At 34.4% G+C, this 19,456-nt stretch overlaps 2 protein-coding genes across 5 annotated transcripts in view; both read left to right on the top strand.

Annotated features, from left to right (window-relative positions):
• The window catches only part of LOC150075869 (uncharacterized), a 562,710-nt gene that overhangs the window by 220,769 nt on the left and 322,485 nt on the right, over positions 1 to 19,456 (top strand). The window lies entirely within an intron of this gene.
• Positions 11,751 to 19,456, top strand: part of LOC150075870 (uncharacterized) — a 248,473-nt gene continuing 240,767 nt past the window's right edge. For 2 of the 3 annotated variants that reach the window (XM_090387080.1, XM_090387078.1), the window contains exon 1: positions 11,751 to 11,866. In XM_090387080.1, coding sequence (XP_090243206.1) covers positions 11,794 to 11,866 — 73 coding nt within the window. In that variant the 5' untranslated portion in view covers positions 11,751 to 11,793. Of the gene's footprint in view, positions 11,867 to 13,950; positions 14,336 to 19,456 lie in introns of those variants that run through there. The other variant, XM_090387079.1, reaches the window with a different exon arrangement.

Genomic DNA, 19,456 nt, shown 5'->3' on the forward strand with positions numbered 1-19,456 from the left:
TGGCTTGTAGCCGTGAAGGGTATTGTGTTACGGTATGTGCGTTTTGTATGCAATAAAGAGTGCTGTGTTTTTTTTTTTTTTTTTTTTTTTGGCCCAGTCTATATACTTTAATATATATATTTAAAAAAAAACAAAGTGAGCGTATACAAAACTGGTCTAGGTACCCGCAAGGTGATCTTATTGAGGTGTTTAAGGCTCTAAATGGATTAAGCAATCTCAGTGCAGACGAGATTCTTCCTCTTGCTCAGACTACATGCACACATATGAAGGGACATAAGTGTAGAGGTTTGTATTCAGCCACTGGTGGTTGATTGTTTACACAAACTTTCATCTGTTGTTGGGGAAGTGGTTAATTTGAATAAATTAAAGTAAGAACTAGACAAATTATTGGAGGCAGTTGGTAGGTGATGTTGGAAGGATTTTTTTCCCCCTTTGGCTGATGCTTTATGAGCATCCTTTTTTGCATCATAAAACTCATAACACTATTTGTGCTTATGGTAAACATTAAAAAGGGCCTCTAAAACTATATGTACCAGTGGCCCCAGTCTTCCTGAATCTGGTACTGACGATAACTCTTCGTAGTGAATTAAGAGAAGCTTGACAAGTTGTAACTTAGTTATCTGCATGTTGAGTCTAGCTTGAACTTATGTTGGCTAGTTTCTCTTAATCCAATGATGACGAGTTCTCATGTTTATTTATAGCTGGAGACAGAAGGAAATGTTAAACAGTCTATTTTTACCCTGGAAATATATGCTTTATTAAGCCATCATCATTTTCTACATTAGTACTACATTGGCATTTTTGAATTTTAATTTTGATGTTGATCCCTATGCAATCTGCAGTGATTTTTTAATAACGTACCATAGTTTAATTCACGACCATAGTTTTTTAAAGCTATTCTGTTTATGAAAATTGCTGACAATTTAAATTAAAACAGATAAGGTTTGCATATGCCTGTGTGTGTGTGTCAGTCAGTTTTGAGATCGTCAAAAATTTATGAGTCCTTAAAGTTAATTCTGAATTTTAGTATCCACTATAGCTTCAGAATAAATTTTTTCTTTAGTTGGCAAAAACATTCACTTTGTTGTTGGAAGTCACTTCCAAGTGTTCAACAATTTTTTTTTTTTTTTTTTTTTGGACTTTTTTTTTTTTAGACTTTTTTTTTCCTGCTGTTATCTTAACAACAATATATTTTTTTGAATAATACAACTAAATCTTATAATTTAATAATATAGAATTATAATAAAACAAAGTTAGGTTATTATTATTTATCATTTTTACTAGATTAAAGATTATGTAACAATTAAATAGCAACAAGTATATGCCTAGCCTGTTACTTTTTAATTGGTGCTGCTCGTACAGCCTAACATGAATGCAGTTGTATTGTTCTCAAATTATTGTCCAAAGTCCTAGGGGAATCAGTGCCATATTCTTTCCCCTCTGCTCATTGATGCCAATGTAATTAGGTAATACTGTCACGATTGCAAATCTTGAACTTAATAATGCCTCACTAAGCGGCTAATCACAAATTATATAATGCATTTTTTAACTTTTTTATTTCTCTATCCTCTCTTCATAATGCTTCCTAACAAAAGGTTTGATATCCCTCTCCGGTGGTACATAATTAATGTATTAACTTGGAAAGCCTTCATCATTTTCTGAATCATAGTCATTATCATTGACATCTGTAGTTGGAATTTTTTGTGCTAACCTTTGTGCAGTAATGTAACCATTGGTGCATTCTCCTAACCATAAAAGTAAATATAAAAATTAAATTATGGTGTGATTATGACTTAACTTGTATTTCATTGTTCATAATACAATAAACAACTGAAATGTATTTGTTTGAGAAACTCTCTTGCTAAACAGTGACATTCATCATGGGTGTCAGCAGCATGGTGCAAGGTAGTGCCAGTGCAGCACTTTGGATGTCGAAGTAATAAGCAATTTTTAATATTCTCATTAATTGATTGAAACATTCAAACAATAAAAATTCTACAAAAAAATTATATATATTCATTCAAATAATTTATTAAAACAAGAACAAAATTAAAATAACTCTTGCAAAACAGAATTAGACCCTGTTAATTTTCGTCATTATCTTTAAATAAAAATTGCAATCTTCTCGGCTTATCTGCGAATATGTATGTATGTATATATGTATTATATGTGTGGGCGGCTCCTAGAACACATGTTCTACTCCACCTCATTACTTTGTACTTTTTTTTACAGACTCTGTCAATGTAAGGCCAGTGGGAGTAGTGTGAAAAAAAAAAAAAAAAAGTATTACCCTTTTTTATTTAGTCTGATAAAATCTATATTGCCAATGACGAAATTTCATGCCCTTTTCTTTTTCACTCTGCCCGAATGCACTCACAGTCTGCACTGTGCTTTCTCCCACTGATTATGATATGCTGGCTCGTCTGTACATGTAAATCAGTCAAATTTGACGTAATTAAGATATCACATGTATTTGAAAATTTGTTGAACAAATTTTCGTCACCATCCTTCCCACATCGAGTGGAAAAGGCCCGGGTTAGAATCCTGTCAATGACACTAGTAACTTTATGGGCTTTTTTCGCTCTGTGGCTGAATTTAGTTGGTCTCTGGCACAGATAGCAAGATTTTTTCCCAGAAACAGGTTTATACATCCAACAAAACTGGCAAATTGACCAGACAACACCCACAATTTATAGACACAATACACATGGGTATATGTAATAACTTACTGGGTGACCCTAATGTAATACAGTAGAATGTCAATTATCCAAACTAATTGGGACAAAGGTTGGTTTGGATAATCAAACATACATGAGAATACCCAGTTTATATGAAACAAAGTGTAATTAGGCCTACAATTAAATTATTGTATGCAGCGTTAATGCTGTGTATTTTAAAATATGAAGTATTATAAAAAATAATTGATTTAATAAATGGTTTGTAAATAATAACCAAAACATTTGGAAGAAACAATGTATATTATATATTACATTTATTTTGAACTTACCTAATTGTTTTACATGATTTCAACTATAAATCACATTCTTTTTTTTTTTTTTTTTTTTTTTCACCTAAACAAAAATAAACAAGTCATTGCACAAAAATACGAGTATAGTGAATCTTGGGAAGGTTTATTTTTTTAAATCTTTTTATTTTTACTTTTAAAATCTTGAGTTGAATTCTAATGCAATAATTTCTTCTTCAGTTAAAATATGGATAACTAGTAACATCAATATTGTTGTTTAACTATGCCTCTGCATCATCTTGCCCACACCTTGAAAACCCAGGAATCCCTTGAAAGTTATAATCTCCTCTACGCCTTCATTCAAATCTTGCACAAGTGTGACCATCCCTTCAGCAGCACCGAAAAGTTTATGCTTTTTCTTTTTCAGATTACTCTCCAACACCAGGCTTAAGTTCTGCAAATTTCAGCGCCTAGAGAGTAGGCACCTGTGAGGGGATCTTTTTGAGGTGTATAGGCCTTTAATGGGTTGAGCAAGCTGAATGCTGATGGATTCTTCCTTTTGCTCAGATTAAGAACCTGAGGGCGCATAGATTCAAATCGAGGAAAGACAGTTGTAGAACAGATGTGCAGAAATTTGCCTTTAGCCAGCGGGTGGTTGATTGGTGGAACAGACTACCATCTTTTTTTGTTGTGGAAGTTGATAGCCTAAATAAATTTAAGGCTGAGCTGGACAGGCATTTGGAGCCAACTGGCTTTAAATTCAGATGGGCTTTTAAAATTTTGATTCAACTGTAATGCTATTTTGCATAACAGAGGTCTAGAAATAGGTTTGCCTTGACTTCTATTTTCTAGAAACCATAAATAGCATCTTATAATTTCTCATCACTAGAATTTTTCATAGTTTTCCTTTTTTTAGAGCCATGTTCATTGTCTAACTTTGAAGTAAACTACAAAATTTCATTTTTTTTCCTGCTCTTTATGTCAGATATGGTTGCTTTACCAATGTTAAATATCTTAGCAAGAGATAAACTGGTTTTTCCCTTTTCCAGTCTGTTAATAATTGTTATCCTGTTTTCTATTGACAACAAATTGTAGTTTTTTTTGCTTGTAGATGTCATTGTTAACAAAAGGGGCAGCAGTAATAAAATTAAAAAGCACAATGACACAATATTTCATTTTGAAATAGCCACAAACAAAAACTCAAAATTGAGTGATTAGAAACAAAGTGCCTGCAATGGCTCGTAGCAGACTGAATGAAAGCTAACTCCCCACCATACTACCATGCTCACAACGGACAACTGCACAACAGGCAACGACGCAACAAGGTCACGGGAGGCTATCCTGGGTCCACACAGTAGTTAAAGCCAACATTTGATTTTTAATTCCTGTAATAACAAATCAAGACCATTTCTATGCTATACTGAGTATAACTTCAAATAAATAATCGGAAACGAATGAATCAAGTGAGAAGAGTAATATTTCAGTATCAGTGCACTAAAAGTAGATACTGTAATTTTTTTGAGGGGGTGCCAATGACTTGGATAATTGATGATTTGGTTAATCGACTTTTGGATAATCAACATTCTATTGTAGTTTTTTTTTTTTTTTTTTTTTTTTTGCACCACATTTCAAAATATCCTATTGGTATTCATGTCATCCATGATTACACAATTAGAGAACTAATTAAACCACTTTAAACAAGTAAGAGTATAAGAGTTAAACTCATACAGTAGTCTTGTATTGTTAATCAGAGAGTGCTGATTGAAAGACTGCTAAATCACTAGTCTTCTCTTGATAAACAGGAATTGATCCAATGATTCTATAAACTGAAACAGCATGTCCAGTGTTCTGAAGCAGCACATTGTGCATTTCTTGGTGTATGTTGAGTTTCCATTTTTCATGTAGGATTTTTGTTGCCCCTATATACACAAACACTCAGTTCTGCTATAATGCTGTACATGTGTTCTTAAAAATTATTATTATTCTTATTAACTATATGGTGCAAGGAAGCCTGAGGCTTATGCTGCACCAGCCAAAAAAAATTTCCCGAGTTACCCTGACAGAGAGAGAGAGAGAGAGAGAGAGAGAGAGAGAGAGAGAGAGAGAGAGAGAGAGAGAGAGAGAGAGAGAGAAAAGTAGAAAGGTATCACCAAGAAAGAGAAGAATGATGATATCCAGCTCAGAACCCTGGGTGTGCTAAGCTCATACTCACCAGATGTGAGCCTTGGGGCAACCTTTGTATTATGGCATTTAAACACAGGTTTAAATTTCTAATAAATAAATATTACAGTAAAGATAGCACTGTGATATATATGTACTAATTGATATTTCTGTTCATTGAAAATTTTTTTTGGATTATAAAATTTTAAACAGTAAAAAAGATATGTGATCAATAATGACGAACACGGCATGTGCAAACTGCAAACTTTCTCTGAAAACTATGGGGTTGTTAAATGTTAAGAGTATGCAAAAGTTGGCTGCCATCTTTCTTTATTTCTGTTGTCAAGTGGTTGTGGCACTTGATCTTTGCATGTAAACGGTTAAACATGTTTTCAAAAGTTATGAGTATTGATTGCCCTTCTAATTTAAGTTACTATGAAAGAGCTACTTTGTAGATTTTCTAAGTGTGTGCTGAACACTCTGAAACTCATTCAAAATCCCATCTACCTTCATACATAAATTTTGACACAAGGTTTAATTCTACGATCAGTATCATTGATGAAAATTAGGATCAACGAGCATTCAAGCACTGAATCTTGAAGTGACCCCACTCATAAGTTTAATCTAAGAAAGGCACCTGGGGTGAATGGGATCTATTGAATTATGTAAAGGATGCAGCATAGGAAGTAAGCAAACCCTTAGCCATAATTATGAGAGCTTTGTTGGACTCAAGGAAGGCCCCCATGGATTGGAGATTAGAAATTGTGACTGCAATTCACAAAGAAGGCTCAAAGGGTGACACAAGTTATTACAGACCTGTTAGTTTAACTTCTGTTCTGGGGAAATTAATGGAGGTTGTGGTTAAAGAAGCACGGTAGGATCATCTAGACAAGACTGCAGTTATAGTTTAGACACAGCATGGGTTTGTTAAGGGGAAGTCTTGTCTGGCCAATTTGATTGAATAGTATGATGTGGTTCCAAAGTAACTGATTGGAAAAAATAATTTTGATATCATATACTTGTAGTATTTTAGGCAAGCTTTTGATACTGTTGTGCAAGGAAGGCTGCTGAACAAATTGGAGCAGTGTGGCATTGGAGGCAAATTGCTGCTATGGATAAAGGGATGGTTGAGTGGGAGAAGACAGAGAGTGGTTATTGTTATTTTGGGTTTTTTTTTTTTTTTTAGGAGCATTAGCAACTAAGGCCATATTGCTCCAGGAAATGCATTGGTCATTCCCTGACCTTTCCGCATCCGTATTTGGTGGTGACGGGCTCGAACCCCGGTCTAATCAAGAAGCATGTACTATGCACTGTTGCTCCTTCCCACCTGGCTACGGAGGCGCCCAGAGAGTGGTAATCAACGGACACTGCTCTTTGTGGACTGATGTTATTAGTCCCCCTGGGTTCAGTGTTGGGTCCAGTCCATTGTTGTTTTCTGTTTTTATTAATGATATTGATGAAGGTATATCTGCATTAATGTCCAAGTTTGCAGACGATACGAAGGTTGGTAGTGATACTAATGACAGAATGCTACTGCAACTGGATCTAGAAATGTTGAGCAGATGGGCTGAGAGGTGGCAACTGAAGTTTAACGTTGACAAATGTAAAGTACTGCATATTGGTAGTAGTGATCCTAGAGTGATGTATCAACTGTGTGGTACTAAACTCAAGGTGGTGGAGAATGAAAAACAGCTGGGGATAATTTTGCAGTCAGATATGAAGTTTTCTGAGCAGTGCCAACAGTCTGCAAGAGTAGCTCATGGTGTCTTGTCAATGATATACAGGAACTTTGCTAGCAGGGATGAGGAGGTGATTATCCCCTTATATAAGGAAATGGTTAGGCCATGCATCTTGAGCACCTACACAAATCTGGAGGTCTCCTTTCAGGAAGGATGTAGAATTGCTGGAATGAGTACAGAGAAGGGCAGCGAGTTTGGTGACTGGAACAAATGGTTGCTCTTAGAAAGAAAGGCTTAAGTTCTGAAAATTGCAGTGTCTGGAGCTAGGCAACTGTGAAGTGATCTGATTGAGGTGAATAAGACCTTGAATGGTTAGAGCAAGCTCAGTGCTGATGGGATATTATTCTATTGTTGTAAGGTAGATGTGCGGAAATTTGGCTTTAGCCAGTGTGTGGTTGATTATTGGGACGAACTTCCATCTGTTGTAGTGGAGGTCAACAACTTAAATAAATTCAAATAAATTCTAGACAACCATTTGGAGTATGCAATTGCAGTAAAAAAAAGATTCTGCCTCCCACCTTTCTTCATTGTTCACTGATAGTTACATATTGGCTTACTTTCTATTTTCGATTTAGTAGGCTTGCCATATGACTAGCATATTCTTTTTTATATTCAAATATGTTTCTGCTTTGCAGAAACATATTTTTTGTTGTACTGATTGTCTTTCTTTTTTCTTTCCTATATTATTTATTTAATTTAAGTTTATTTTTATATATATGCAGGCCTGAGTCAAAACATTGACCATCTACTTCATTACCTGTTCGGCATGTCTTTCTCCGTGATAACCATTTGTACTCAGCATTACATTGAATCCACAAGATCATGGCAGGTGTCCTCAGTTATCTTGCATGGAGTTTGGCAATGGAGCGGGGCAGTGGCATGGACTGGGTAATGCTGCTGTCAACTGTTGGGGAAATTTAGCAGCCAGAAGTAGCATATGAAATGCTTGGCCATGATCCTCAAACCACTCCTACACATTGCAGATCTTGTGACATGTGGCCTTGTCTTGTTCAAAGAGTCCAGTGCCATCTGGAAATATGGTGAGCATGTAGGACAAATCTTGGTCTGAAACAAAGACACGGTAGGACCTGGCAGTGAGGATGTGTTAAAAGAGGGGATGATGGGGATTCCAGTGATGTCCATGAAAAAATCCCCCAAACTATGATACCATCACCGTTAGCCTGTTTTTGTTTAACTGTGCAATCTGGTTGCAGCTGTTCACCTGCTCACCATCGAATATGCATCCAACCATCGACATGATTTAGCCAAAACACATTGAGTCATCAGACCATGTGAATTTTTTTTCCCTCCCAGGTGTCCATGTCCAGGAACAGTGGCCCATGCCCACTGATATGGACACATGAACATTATTCCTACTCTGTAAGCCTATCTGCATGAGCATCCACTCGATGGTGTGCTTGGAAATGTTTCTCTGCGCACCCTGGTTGTAGTGTGTTATGAATTAGGGATCATATGCTGCTTGTTGTACTGGACAGCAAGTACCAAATGGCATTCACCTTTGTGAACCAGTGGTGTGTTCCCCATCCCAGCACATTGGGTGGTTGTTTGTGTGTGTGTCTCTTTAGATCATTTCTGCCACACCTTTACTATGCCACCCTTGAAAAGCTAGCAAAGCCTCCAGTTACTGAGATGTTGACCTCAACTTCGTAACACTGCAAATCCTTCTCCATTCAAAATCCATCAGGTGTTGTATTCTCTGTCGTCATTGCATGGCTTTGTACAAACAAACTGACAGGCACTACTTGTGTTGTAAATCTACATTCAGTGATCACTGAATTGTGACCATCTCATCCATAATGGATAGGATAGTCACAATTTGGATACAATCAAATGCCTGAGATGTTAATGCATAGCACACATTAAGTAATTTGTTTTTATTGGTGTTCATTTACTTGAATAATGAATGTTAATAACATTTCAGTACAACCTTTGTATTAGGTAGGTGGTCACAATTCACTCCTAGGTGCTGGGGGATGCATATATTCAGGAAACAGTAGTGGCTAACATTTTGGCTCATGGATTTGTATAATTATGTTGGTATTTTTACATCCCATTTTGAAGTCAAGAAATTGAAAAAATATAGCTAAATATCTATGCTTTGCCCATATCATAAGTTTTAATTAATCAAAATGTATGAATTTGATTGAATACAAAGTATTTGTAATGGTAATGCTGGCAGTTGTTACTTGTAGTCTACAAAACTGTGGAATCGAATCCATTTATACAGTTAGTCAATGAAATGATGTGGCTTTTTCAGCAGTAAGGTTGTTGAATTTTTTTTTTTTTTTTTTTGACACAGGTGTGCTAATCATTGGATTGAACAGAATACTGATGGCTAATGATCTGAGTGGCTCAATTCATCCAGCCAAATGAATGATCTGAGTCATCAACAATCAATGATTGAGGTCATTGAGCAGAACTGTAGCCATCTTCTATATACCAGTGCACCAGTTCATAATGGGCCATACATCTATTGTGGCTATGCATGGGCTCGATCTGTAGTGTGTACATCTTTATTCTTAACTCCAGGATCCCAGTTAATAAGTGACCTGTGTGCACACACACACACACACACCATTTTAATATTTTTTTTCCTTATGTAAAATTACAAGGGTATCACAAATGAAATGTTTAGAAATAATGCACAATACTTATTCTGTGTATGTGTATTAAAATAATAGTTAATAACTTCAAAATATACCCATTGCTAAAGTCATAAAGTATTATTTAATTATTTATAATTCTATTGTTGAAATTAAATTGCACTTGATATAAATTTAATAAACTGCAATGAAGTTTACATTCCTTAACTGTGTGGCTGTCCCAGAGCAGGAGTAATCCTGTTGACTAATTCAAAAATTACATTTCTTGGGTTACCTATGGCTTAAATTTAATAAAAATGCTACTGTTTCCATGGTCTAAATTTTTACTTGTGAAGTTCTTTTTGAGGGAGGTGAGTGTTTGTATACTTTAAGAAATTGAGTACACTTTGTGTGACAAATCACTCCTCTCAATTCTTGGGAGTATGGTTTACTTATCAAGCAGAATAGGCAATTTAATCTTATGTGGAGAGTAATTTTTGGTTCAGATTTATATGAGCTTTGGTTTTGGATGTGCCCATCCAGTCCAGTTTAGAGACATGTGAGCACTAGTTCTATTTCACTGATTTACTATGTTGCTGCAGCTCAGGAACAATACATGTTTAACTTACATGTCTGGGAAATGTAGGCAACAGTTATATAAGTTCTTTGTTTGACTATCCCCCCACCACAAATTTTTTTACTGAAGTGGGCCTTAAAGGCCAAACTGCAGTGTATGCCTAGATTTCCTTTCCTTTAATGTATTCTTTATCCAAAATTAAGTTTTATTTCCAGCAGTTAAATATCTGTTTATTTTATTTTTAGTGTTTTTTTTTTTTTTTTTTTTTTTTTAGCATTAGCATTAGCATTAGTAGAGGCATTTGATGCAAGAAAGCAAGCTTATGCAGCATCAGCCAAAAAAAAAAAAAAAAAAAAAAACCACTTCCACTTCACCCTTCTGTTTGTTCAAAACTGAGCCTTAAACTTATTTAGGCTATCAACTTACACGACAAGGGATGGAAGTCTGTTCCACCAACCAACTACCCGCTGGCTAAAGGCAAATTTCCGCATGTCTATCCTACATCTGTCTTTCCTCAATTTGAATTTATGCCCTCTCAGGTGATTATTCTGAGCGAGAGGAAGAATCCCATCAGCATTGAGCATGCTCAAACCATTCAAGGCTTTATACACCTCTATCAGATCACCTCGCTTGTGCCTAGTCTCCAGACACTGTAATTTGCAAAACTTAAGCCTTTCTTCGTAAGAGCACCCCTTTGTTCCATTCACTAATTTTCTTTTTAATATCTGTTATTCAGCATACAGATTATTGCTCATCTCCTAATATACTATATCTTCATGTCATAATTCCTTTTTGACTCATACGTGAAAATTAATAGTTTTCTTATTTACATGACAAAAGTTATACTGTTTTAATGAATATTAAATTTTTTATTGACAGGTAGTTGCTTTTAGGACATTTTATGTATTTATTGTCTTTATGTTAAAGTTTGTCGGATTTGATAGTATCAGTATTGCAGGAACTGTATACCCCACTCCCCTCTCTCTCAAATTAATAAATAGCATACAACCGAATCCTCCAAGCATTTGTGATTAAATCCTTTCAGCAATAATTTAATTCTTAGGCATGTCATCATCCAGATAAATATATAAGTGTTAACTTGCAGTAAACCGAAGGATCTTTTATATGAATATGATTGAATATATCCACGAGTTCTGTATTTATATCTATCGATGAATGCTATATTTATTTATATCAGTGGTGTATTATTTATTGATGAAAGCTAGGGCAATTATTTCTGCCTTGCTAAACAAATAACAGTTATATAGTTTTGATAAGCCATTTCAAACAAGTAATGAAAATTAATTCGTACATGTAAATTTACAAAGCCATATGCCATATTGCTGGTATGGCACATAGCTTCATAAAAAAAATTATCGTTTTTGGTTCAAATATCTGAAAAAAAAAAAAAAAAAAAAAAAAAAAACACCATAATTTTAAATATTAAAATGGTTCTGCCTCTAAATATTAGTGGCACCATCTAGTAGCCAGAATGTAGCTATGTGCTTGAGAGTCTTGGTGTAGGGGTAACACTTTTTTTTTTTGTTTTTCTGGAAAGAGTGGCACATAAAGAGATAAATTAACATAATTTTTCTAAGGTGAAGTTGGGAATACTTGCTATCCTTATATATGCTATTTTGCATCAAATAACAAAAATTTGAAGAGGAGTTACTGAAATTTAATCAATTCTTCACTAGAAGGATGAAATGAAATGAAGAAAGAGCCACACCTCTAAAGACTTGATTAAAGATGCCATTAAAGTACTTCCAACAAAAGACTGGTGATATAGACAACATTCCTTTCTTTATGATAAAATTAGCTGGTATGTATTAGTAATTAGTATTTATTTCATCCAGTATTTATATCATCAATTTACTGCTATTATTTTTTTTATCCAGGTAATCATTGAATAACTATTTTGCTTACTGAATGGTCTCATCATGATTTGTCACCCTTACTGAAATGCAAGCACCAATAAAGATGGCTAACCCATTTCAGTTTCTTTATCAATCTTATCCTGATGATATATACTCTCCATTTCTTATGAAGCAGTTTAGTCTATTACAAAGTAATCAAATTCAGTGCGGAATAAACTGTTACTCTGCCACAACTAAATTATATGCTGTGGACTAGTTTCTTAATTGTAAACATTCTTTAAATAAATAAATAAATTTAAAAAAAAAACTGTATAAACAAATCGAAATTCAGCTTTTAATATTGCCTCAGTAATATTAAATCAGGAATATTTTTACATAATTTTTAAGAATACATTTAATTTATTTCCCAGTCACTGAAAATAAGAATTTTAGTATTCAAGTATGAAAATGTGCTCTACTAAAAGTTCCGCTAATATTATACAAGGAGGGGGAGGGTGCACTTTCTCGGCAACATTTCTCTCCTCCAATCTTTCCTTATTTTTACACATTTAATTTCTTATGCAGATAATATAAACAATTTCATCATCTCATGGGGTCAAAAACTCATCTCCAAAACTCTTAAAACATTTTTCCTCCTACCTTCATTCTTTTAGCCTCTCTTTCAATCTCCCGAAATCCAGCTATTTTCAAATCTCATTTTAAAAACATCTTTTCCTAATAATGCATTTCTTGATTCTCAAATTGTTTCATTTCTTCTTTTTCATGGGGTTTAGGAATATTTTGTGACCCTAACTTTAATTTCTGTAATCATATTATCTTTTGAATGATGAACTTATTAAAGCTGTTTGGTGTGCAAAGTAGAAAATACAATGCAACATTTGTGAAAACACTGGTGATCTGCTTTCCCACTGCATTCTTACACTCATTGGATCTGATTATCTATCATTCTATCAATGCGACAGAAAGTTGATATGAATGATTGGTTACACATTTAGCGTAATATCTATACTGTATTTTTTGTTGTCAGAATGAGTTTACCAACTTAAGATTTCAGCTGTTTAGTGAGAAATAGCTATGATTTTTACTACCCATATACTTATTTTGAGTCATTCACACATAAATCACTTTTATACTTATAATGTAATTGCAGGGCATAGATATGATATGAAGTATACAAATGTTTAAACAGAGCCTAAACATTGGAAAGTAATCAGAAGAGTTTGGAAATTGGCCAGATTAATTATTATAAAGGGCTTCTTAAGAATAGTCCAGAAATGAAAATTCTTAAGAGTGCAAGTTTTTCAGTAAAAAAACAACAGACTTTTCTGTTATTTGTTTTTCAATTGGTGTGGTGCATTCTGGTCCTTCCACCTGGTCTGAATGAAACTTTTTATTTTTGGAACTTGGTGACTTATTTTTGTTTTTATGTAAGTCAGTTATTTTATTTATAATTCTGGTCTTTTTCATGTATAACATAATATTGATTGAATTGATAAACTAGCCCATTATATTGTTGTACTTTGGTAGCATATATTTTAAATAATAGTAAAGGTATTGATGAGTCAAAATCAGAAATAATGTTTTAGATATAGAGAGTGAATAATTTCTTAGAAGTTCTGCAGCTTGAATTTTTTAAAAGTTTTCTTTACCGTTTCATCACTCATTTAACGTTTTGTGTAACATAGATGTGTAGCCTCCTTGGTGCATGTATCTGTAAACTTTTAGGAACAAAAGAGTTTTAGATAAATTGCGGGTTGAATTCCACTTAGGACCTTAGTCGTGGTGTGTTAATGAAGCATTTGTATAATTAATTTCAGTGTGATAATCATTTCAGAGCTTCATTTTTTTGTGTTATTGTTTTGGCACGTAGTTTATAATTGTGGAATTCATTTAAATTGAAATGCGATGTGAACACCTTACAGGCTTACAAATAAACTGTTAGTTTACAAACTGAGGCATGTAGTATAGGTAACAGACACATGTTGTCTACCTATTAGACTGAACACACAGCTCCCTCCTGCCTTTCCAGAGTCTCGATTGCAGTGGAGGTTCCATCTTTCCAGTCGCTTATCATCGAGAGGACGCAGTGCCGTGTTTATGGGGAAACTGTCACATTATTGTCCTGTCTGTGGCAAAGGATTCAAAGCCAAAGAACTACTGCGCCAGCACATGAATAGCCATTCCAAGAGTGAGTACCAGTGTCCTCTTTGCTCAGAGAAATTCAAGTGGAAAAAGTCCTTGCCTGTTCATCTTAAGAACTCTTGTCCTGCTCGAAAACGTGATCACAGTGACCTGACGTGAGAAAAGGTTTGCTTTTTATTTCATACCTGGATAATTAATAACAGCTGCTGAATGGAAGGGCAGATATCTGAAGTGTATTGTTTGGATTGATCTGTCACTGACAAGAACAGTTGACCCAATGTTCTAGTGTAAATTGGACTGAGGACAAACTTTAAAAAACTGACTAGAGAAATCCAGTGTATATAAAAACCCAACCATATTGGATTATATAGTTCCTTTTCAAATTAATATTCTGTTAAAGAAATATTTGTTATTGGTTTTATCATTGTGTTATCATTGGCCGCTGCATATACCGAGATTGGTAATTTGCTGTAATTGTATTTATAATATTTTAACATGTTTGAAGCATTGAAAATCTTTTATAGGATGATTGAAAGTAATATTTCCATAAAATCTGTTTAATTTCCACAAAAACTAGTGTTTGTGGAAATTAAAATTCTACAAAAAGTAAATATAGTATAAAGTTAAAATTTTCTTTTGTTGTTCATAGAATTTTCATAATAGGAAACAAATGCCAAAGAAAATGGCCTAAAATTTTAAGTCCAGGACATTTTTTTTTTTTGTTAATTTTATTACAAAATTAATAAAATTCCAGTCTGTGCAAAATGGAATTTGTGACCATATTCTAAGAATGAACACATTATACAGTATTTTCTTATTTTCCACTACTTTGCACATGAAATTATCTAACAGTCAACATTTCCCTTCAAAAAAAAAAAAACCTTCTGTTGGATTTAGTTTATCACATGAATTAATGTTTTCCATTTATCTGTGATTAGCTTTTTAAAATTTTACTCAGCCATCCTTTTTTAGATGGGAATAGAAAATGCAAAATAAAATGTATTAGATAATTGTTGAAAGACATTCTTTTGATACACAGGATAGTAGAATGATGAATGAGAGCAATCTAATGAGTAAGGTATAAACTTTAATATGTTTGAATTAATTATTATTATTACTAGCCATATGGTGCAAGGAAGCTTGCGACTTACGCTGCACCAGCCAAAAAATAATAATTTTTGAATTACCCTGATAGAGAGAGAGAGAGAGAGAGAGAGAGAGAGAGAGAGAGAGAGAGAGAGAGAGAGAGAGAGAGAGAGAGAGAAAACAAGAGTCAGAAGTAGAAAGGAATCACCAAGAGAGGGAAGAATGCTGATCCTGGGTGTGCTAAGCCCATACTCACCAGATGTAAGCCTCTGGAGTTAAGCTAAATAATGGGAGAATTATGTAGTTCTGCCTGTTATTTAGCATAATTTGGATTTATTAAAGTTTCTACTTTAACAGAGTAGTGAATGTTCTCATTCATCAGAAACAACTTGGACATTCTGAAGACTTTGGTATACATAGGATGAATTCAAGGAGTTACTGTGATAATTATATTTCACTGATCTGTTATTCTATTCTTCATATGGAAAGAATGATGTGTATTGACCCCCCCTCCCCCATATTTCTTTCTTACCGAAAAATATGCAAGAAGCTTGGGTGGGGGAAGGTCATTCTGGTTATGCAAGATGTTCTGATAACAGTGGGTAAAAATTTGCAGATGGGTTATACACACATAACAATGAAAAAAGTTGTGTGCAGGTTGCTACAAACCCTTCACTTTGGAGTAGTGGTCTCTTTATGTAGTTTACCACACTAATAACCTAAAAATGAAAGATGAATAAAGTATCTTGCACAATAAATGTTTGTAATTGTGCCTGTTCATTTTCACACAGTGCTGGGTTTGATTCTTTCACTTGCTTTGATTCTGAATTGACTGACTTTTTATTATTATTATTATTATTGGCTATATGGTGCAATTTGTAGCCACTTATGATAGGCTGCTGCAATACTTTGGCTCACCAGAGTATAGTGATTTAAGAATTGGAAACAAACATGGTAGAAAGTGAAAACAGCAACACTTTGCTTAGCATGGCTTCAAACAGCACGGGTTTCACTATAACATGGATTTCAATTAAGTTTAAGTCAAAAATTTACTGTACATATTAAAATTCATTTAATAGCCTAGACAGGTACTATACATATATGCTATGGTGGCAACTCTATTGTCTGCCACATGTGACAATAGCTCCCTTCAGGCAGTCAGCTGCAATGTGCAACAGTGTTCAGTATTCTTAATTCCATTCTGACGAGATGACATGATAGTTTCTGAAACTTTTCATTTCAAAATTTCATTTTTACCTCTTTAAGTACGATCAAAAATATATCCTGCATCTTGGCTAGAAATTACTGCCAATAACATGCGTTCTGTTAGGTAGCATGTTTTACACCATTTGATAAATAATTTCACTGGTTTTTAATCGCAAGTTCAGATAATTTCCGAAGATATCGTGAAGGTCGGAAAAGACTTGGGATTCGAAACTTTGGACACTGCCAATGTATTGCAGTGACTGCATTGAATCACATGCGACTTAGATGATGCAACTCTTGTTGAAATTGATGAGCAAACTACATATGCAGAAGAGGGAAACGATTCTGAAGTGGATAACACTGAAGCAGCACCAAAACAATTTTCAACAGAAGAACTGGAGAAAGTTTTTTGGGGAGGATTGACATGACCTGCGAGGCAATTACGAATGGAGATCTGAATGTTGAACACAGCATCAAGATACGGCAAATTTTACAAAATGAGATTCGATGCTACAAAGACTTGTACCCCCAGAAAAAGAAGAGATGGCTTCACCAGACTTCATTATTGAAATAGCTAAATAAAAAAAAACACTTTTTTCTCATCTCTCATGATTGTTACATTTTCATTAATAAAATTTTTGCAATATGTTTTTTAATTTCAAATCCTTTTAAATGGCTATCAAGTGCAAATTTTTATAGATTTATTATAATTTGTTTATAGACTGTTTCTCTGGTACGCCTTCAATTAAAACCCATTATAATTATACCTCAATCAACATGGTTTCACCTAACACGGAATAGTTTCGGTACCACTTATCAGTGCTATGCAGGGTATTGCTGTACACTGCTTGGAGTATGCATTTCTTGATTTCTACACAAGAGGGCATATGGAGAATACTGTTCATGCTCAGTGTTCCAATACTATTGAAGCCATTAGTGCTATTGTGAAGCCATTTGTGCTATTCCTGCTCTGTTCCTATCTGGCTTGTTTGTGTGTGGTCAAAATGAATGATGATTACACATTTGCAGAGATGGCAGATATGGTCTTTGTTTTATAGCCATGTACATGGAAGTTTGGAAGAAGCATGGCTCCTTAACCAAGAGGCAATCATTAATTACAAAATTCCATTTCATAAGAATTTCAGCAGAAATGATCCTTGTTTTTTGAGAGAGAGAGAGAGAGAGAGAGAGAGAGAGAGAGAGTGAGTAAGTGCTCTTTTTACAATAGACTGTATGAGAGACCTAGTAGAGCATGTGCTCATGTAATGGAAGAAAGGATTCTGGAAGTGATCAATGATAATTCTGGGATGAGCGCATGTGGGATCATTGTGGATAAGGGAGTCTCCAACTTGATTGAATAGTGTGTTGTATATGAGCAGTTTCTCTATCTTTATCATTTACATAGAGTCCAGGGGCTAAAGCTACAAGTAAGTCATTCTTCCAACCCTATTCGCCTTTCAGCAATGTTGTTAATAAGCAAAGCTGAATTCACTTGAGATAGAATTATTAATTTTAATTCCATCCCTGTGTAGGCTGGGGAAAATCTTTGCACAGTGAGACAGTTGTGGTACCAACAGAAGTTATCAAATATGTATAGACATGTATTCTTGGAGATATGTCACTAGGGTGTTTTGTTTTGCCAAACACTTTTTTTTTTTTTTTTTTATGAAAACCCCAAACACGAAAGGTATCAAAACCTATAGTACTTAGTACCGTGCATGGGTTGAAGGAGAAATATGGGGGGAGGGGGGTGCCAGAAACTTTGCTATAGAGACTAAACATGGGTTTCACCACTTCAAGCCTCCAATAAGCAAACTGGTGGTATTTCACCAGTTGATGAAAGTCATCTACCACCTACAAATTTTGGTGGGACATTGTACTTTTACAAACAAGGATGAGGTGTGGTTCATGCATGATGACACTCTTGCAATTCAGTGCTGGTATTCACAAATTCACAGTTTCTTGACAACCTATTCTGGACAATTTATATACATAATTTATAGGTTATCCATAGTGTTACTCGTATGCTCAATCAGCTTTATCTCTTTTTTTCCTTTTTTGTTGCCTATGTTATTTGATGAACAGTTTAATGGCCCTATAATAGCATACAGCAGATGATTAGTTATCTGGGTGCGGGGGAATTAATTGGGATCTCTATGGACCATGGAAGTACATAGAGATCCCAATTAATAGAGATGGTATTGATCCTAAATCAATACGATCCTCCTGCATTTGCTTTCTAGTTACCATCTGTGTTCTCCTAATAATTCAGTAATGCTTCAGTTTTATTACTGTATGGTTATTTAATATTCAATTTGTGTTCATATAATAAATGAACACAAATTGAATATTACAACCGAATTGAATGTTCAATTGAATTAAACATTTAACAGTCATGATAAAATGGAAAATGGTTATTCTTTCTGTTGAACTCATAAGTAAACATGAAAAGGTGTTAAAGTGTTAACTTTAATGAATCTCTACTTGACTACATGGAACAGCAAGGAGAGTCTGCCTTCACTGACAAGATAAAGCTTTAAAATTTATGTTATACCATTCATAGGAAGGCAAATGAAGGTAAAAAGTGAACTACATTATTTTTCCTTTTTCCACTGTTTACCACACTATAATATATTTATAAATACAATTATACAATTATTTTATAAATGCAATTAGTTGTCACATTTATTTCATTTTGCAGATTATCTAAGAATGTTTATTTCATAACCACCTTGAATAATCGGGAGTCTGTACTGTATTGTTCAGTGGTTTCAAGTCAATTCAGGATAGCTCAGAGATATTTGAACTAGTCTGTTCAAATCACTGGGTGAATGCAAGACATGCTGAATAGTGCATGGAAATAAACAGAAAATTTTACTACCAACATTTATTGCGAAAGATATCTTATTCAATTCCTACTGTTTGTTTGTGATTCTTAGTTCGTTACTGTACTCACTTTCCGCTACTACAAAAAGAGGTCACTTAATAAAGTGTTTGCAAGCACTTGTATATGAACTCTTTGTAATTGTTCTCGTGTGTGTATAGCCTGACCTAAAATTTTTGCCCACCGCTGTCAAAACCTTGTATATTGCAATCACATT

Source organism: Mastigoproctus giganteus, chromosome 13 (genome assembly GCF_048544385.1).
Source record: "Mastigoproctus giganteus isolate SK-2022 chromosome 13, ASM4854438v1, whole genome shotgun sequence".
NCBI classification, from domain to species: Eukaryota; Metazoa; Arthropoda; class Arachnida; order Uropygi; family Thelyphonidae; genus Mastigoproctus; species Mastigoproctus giganteus.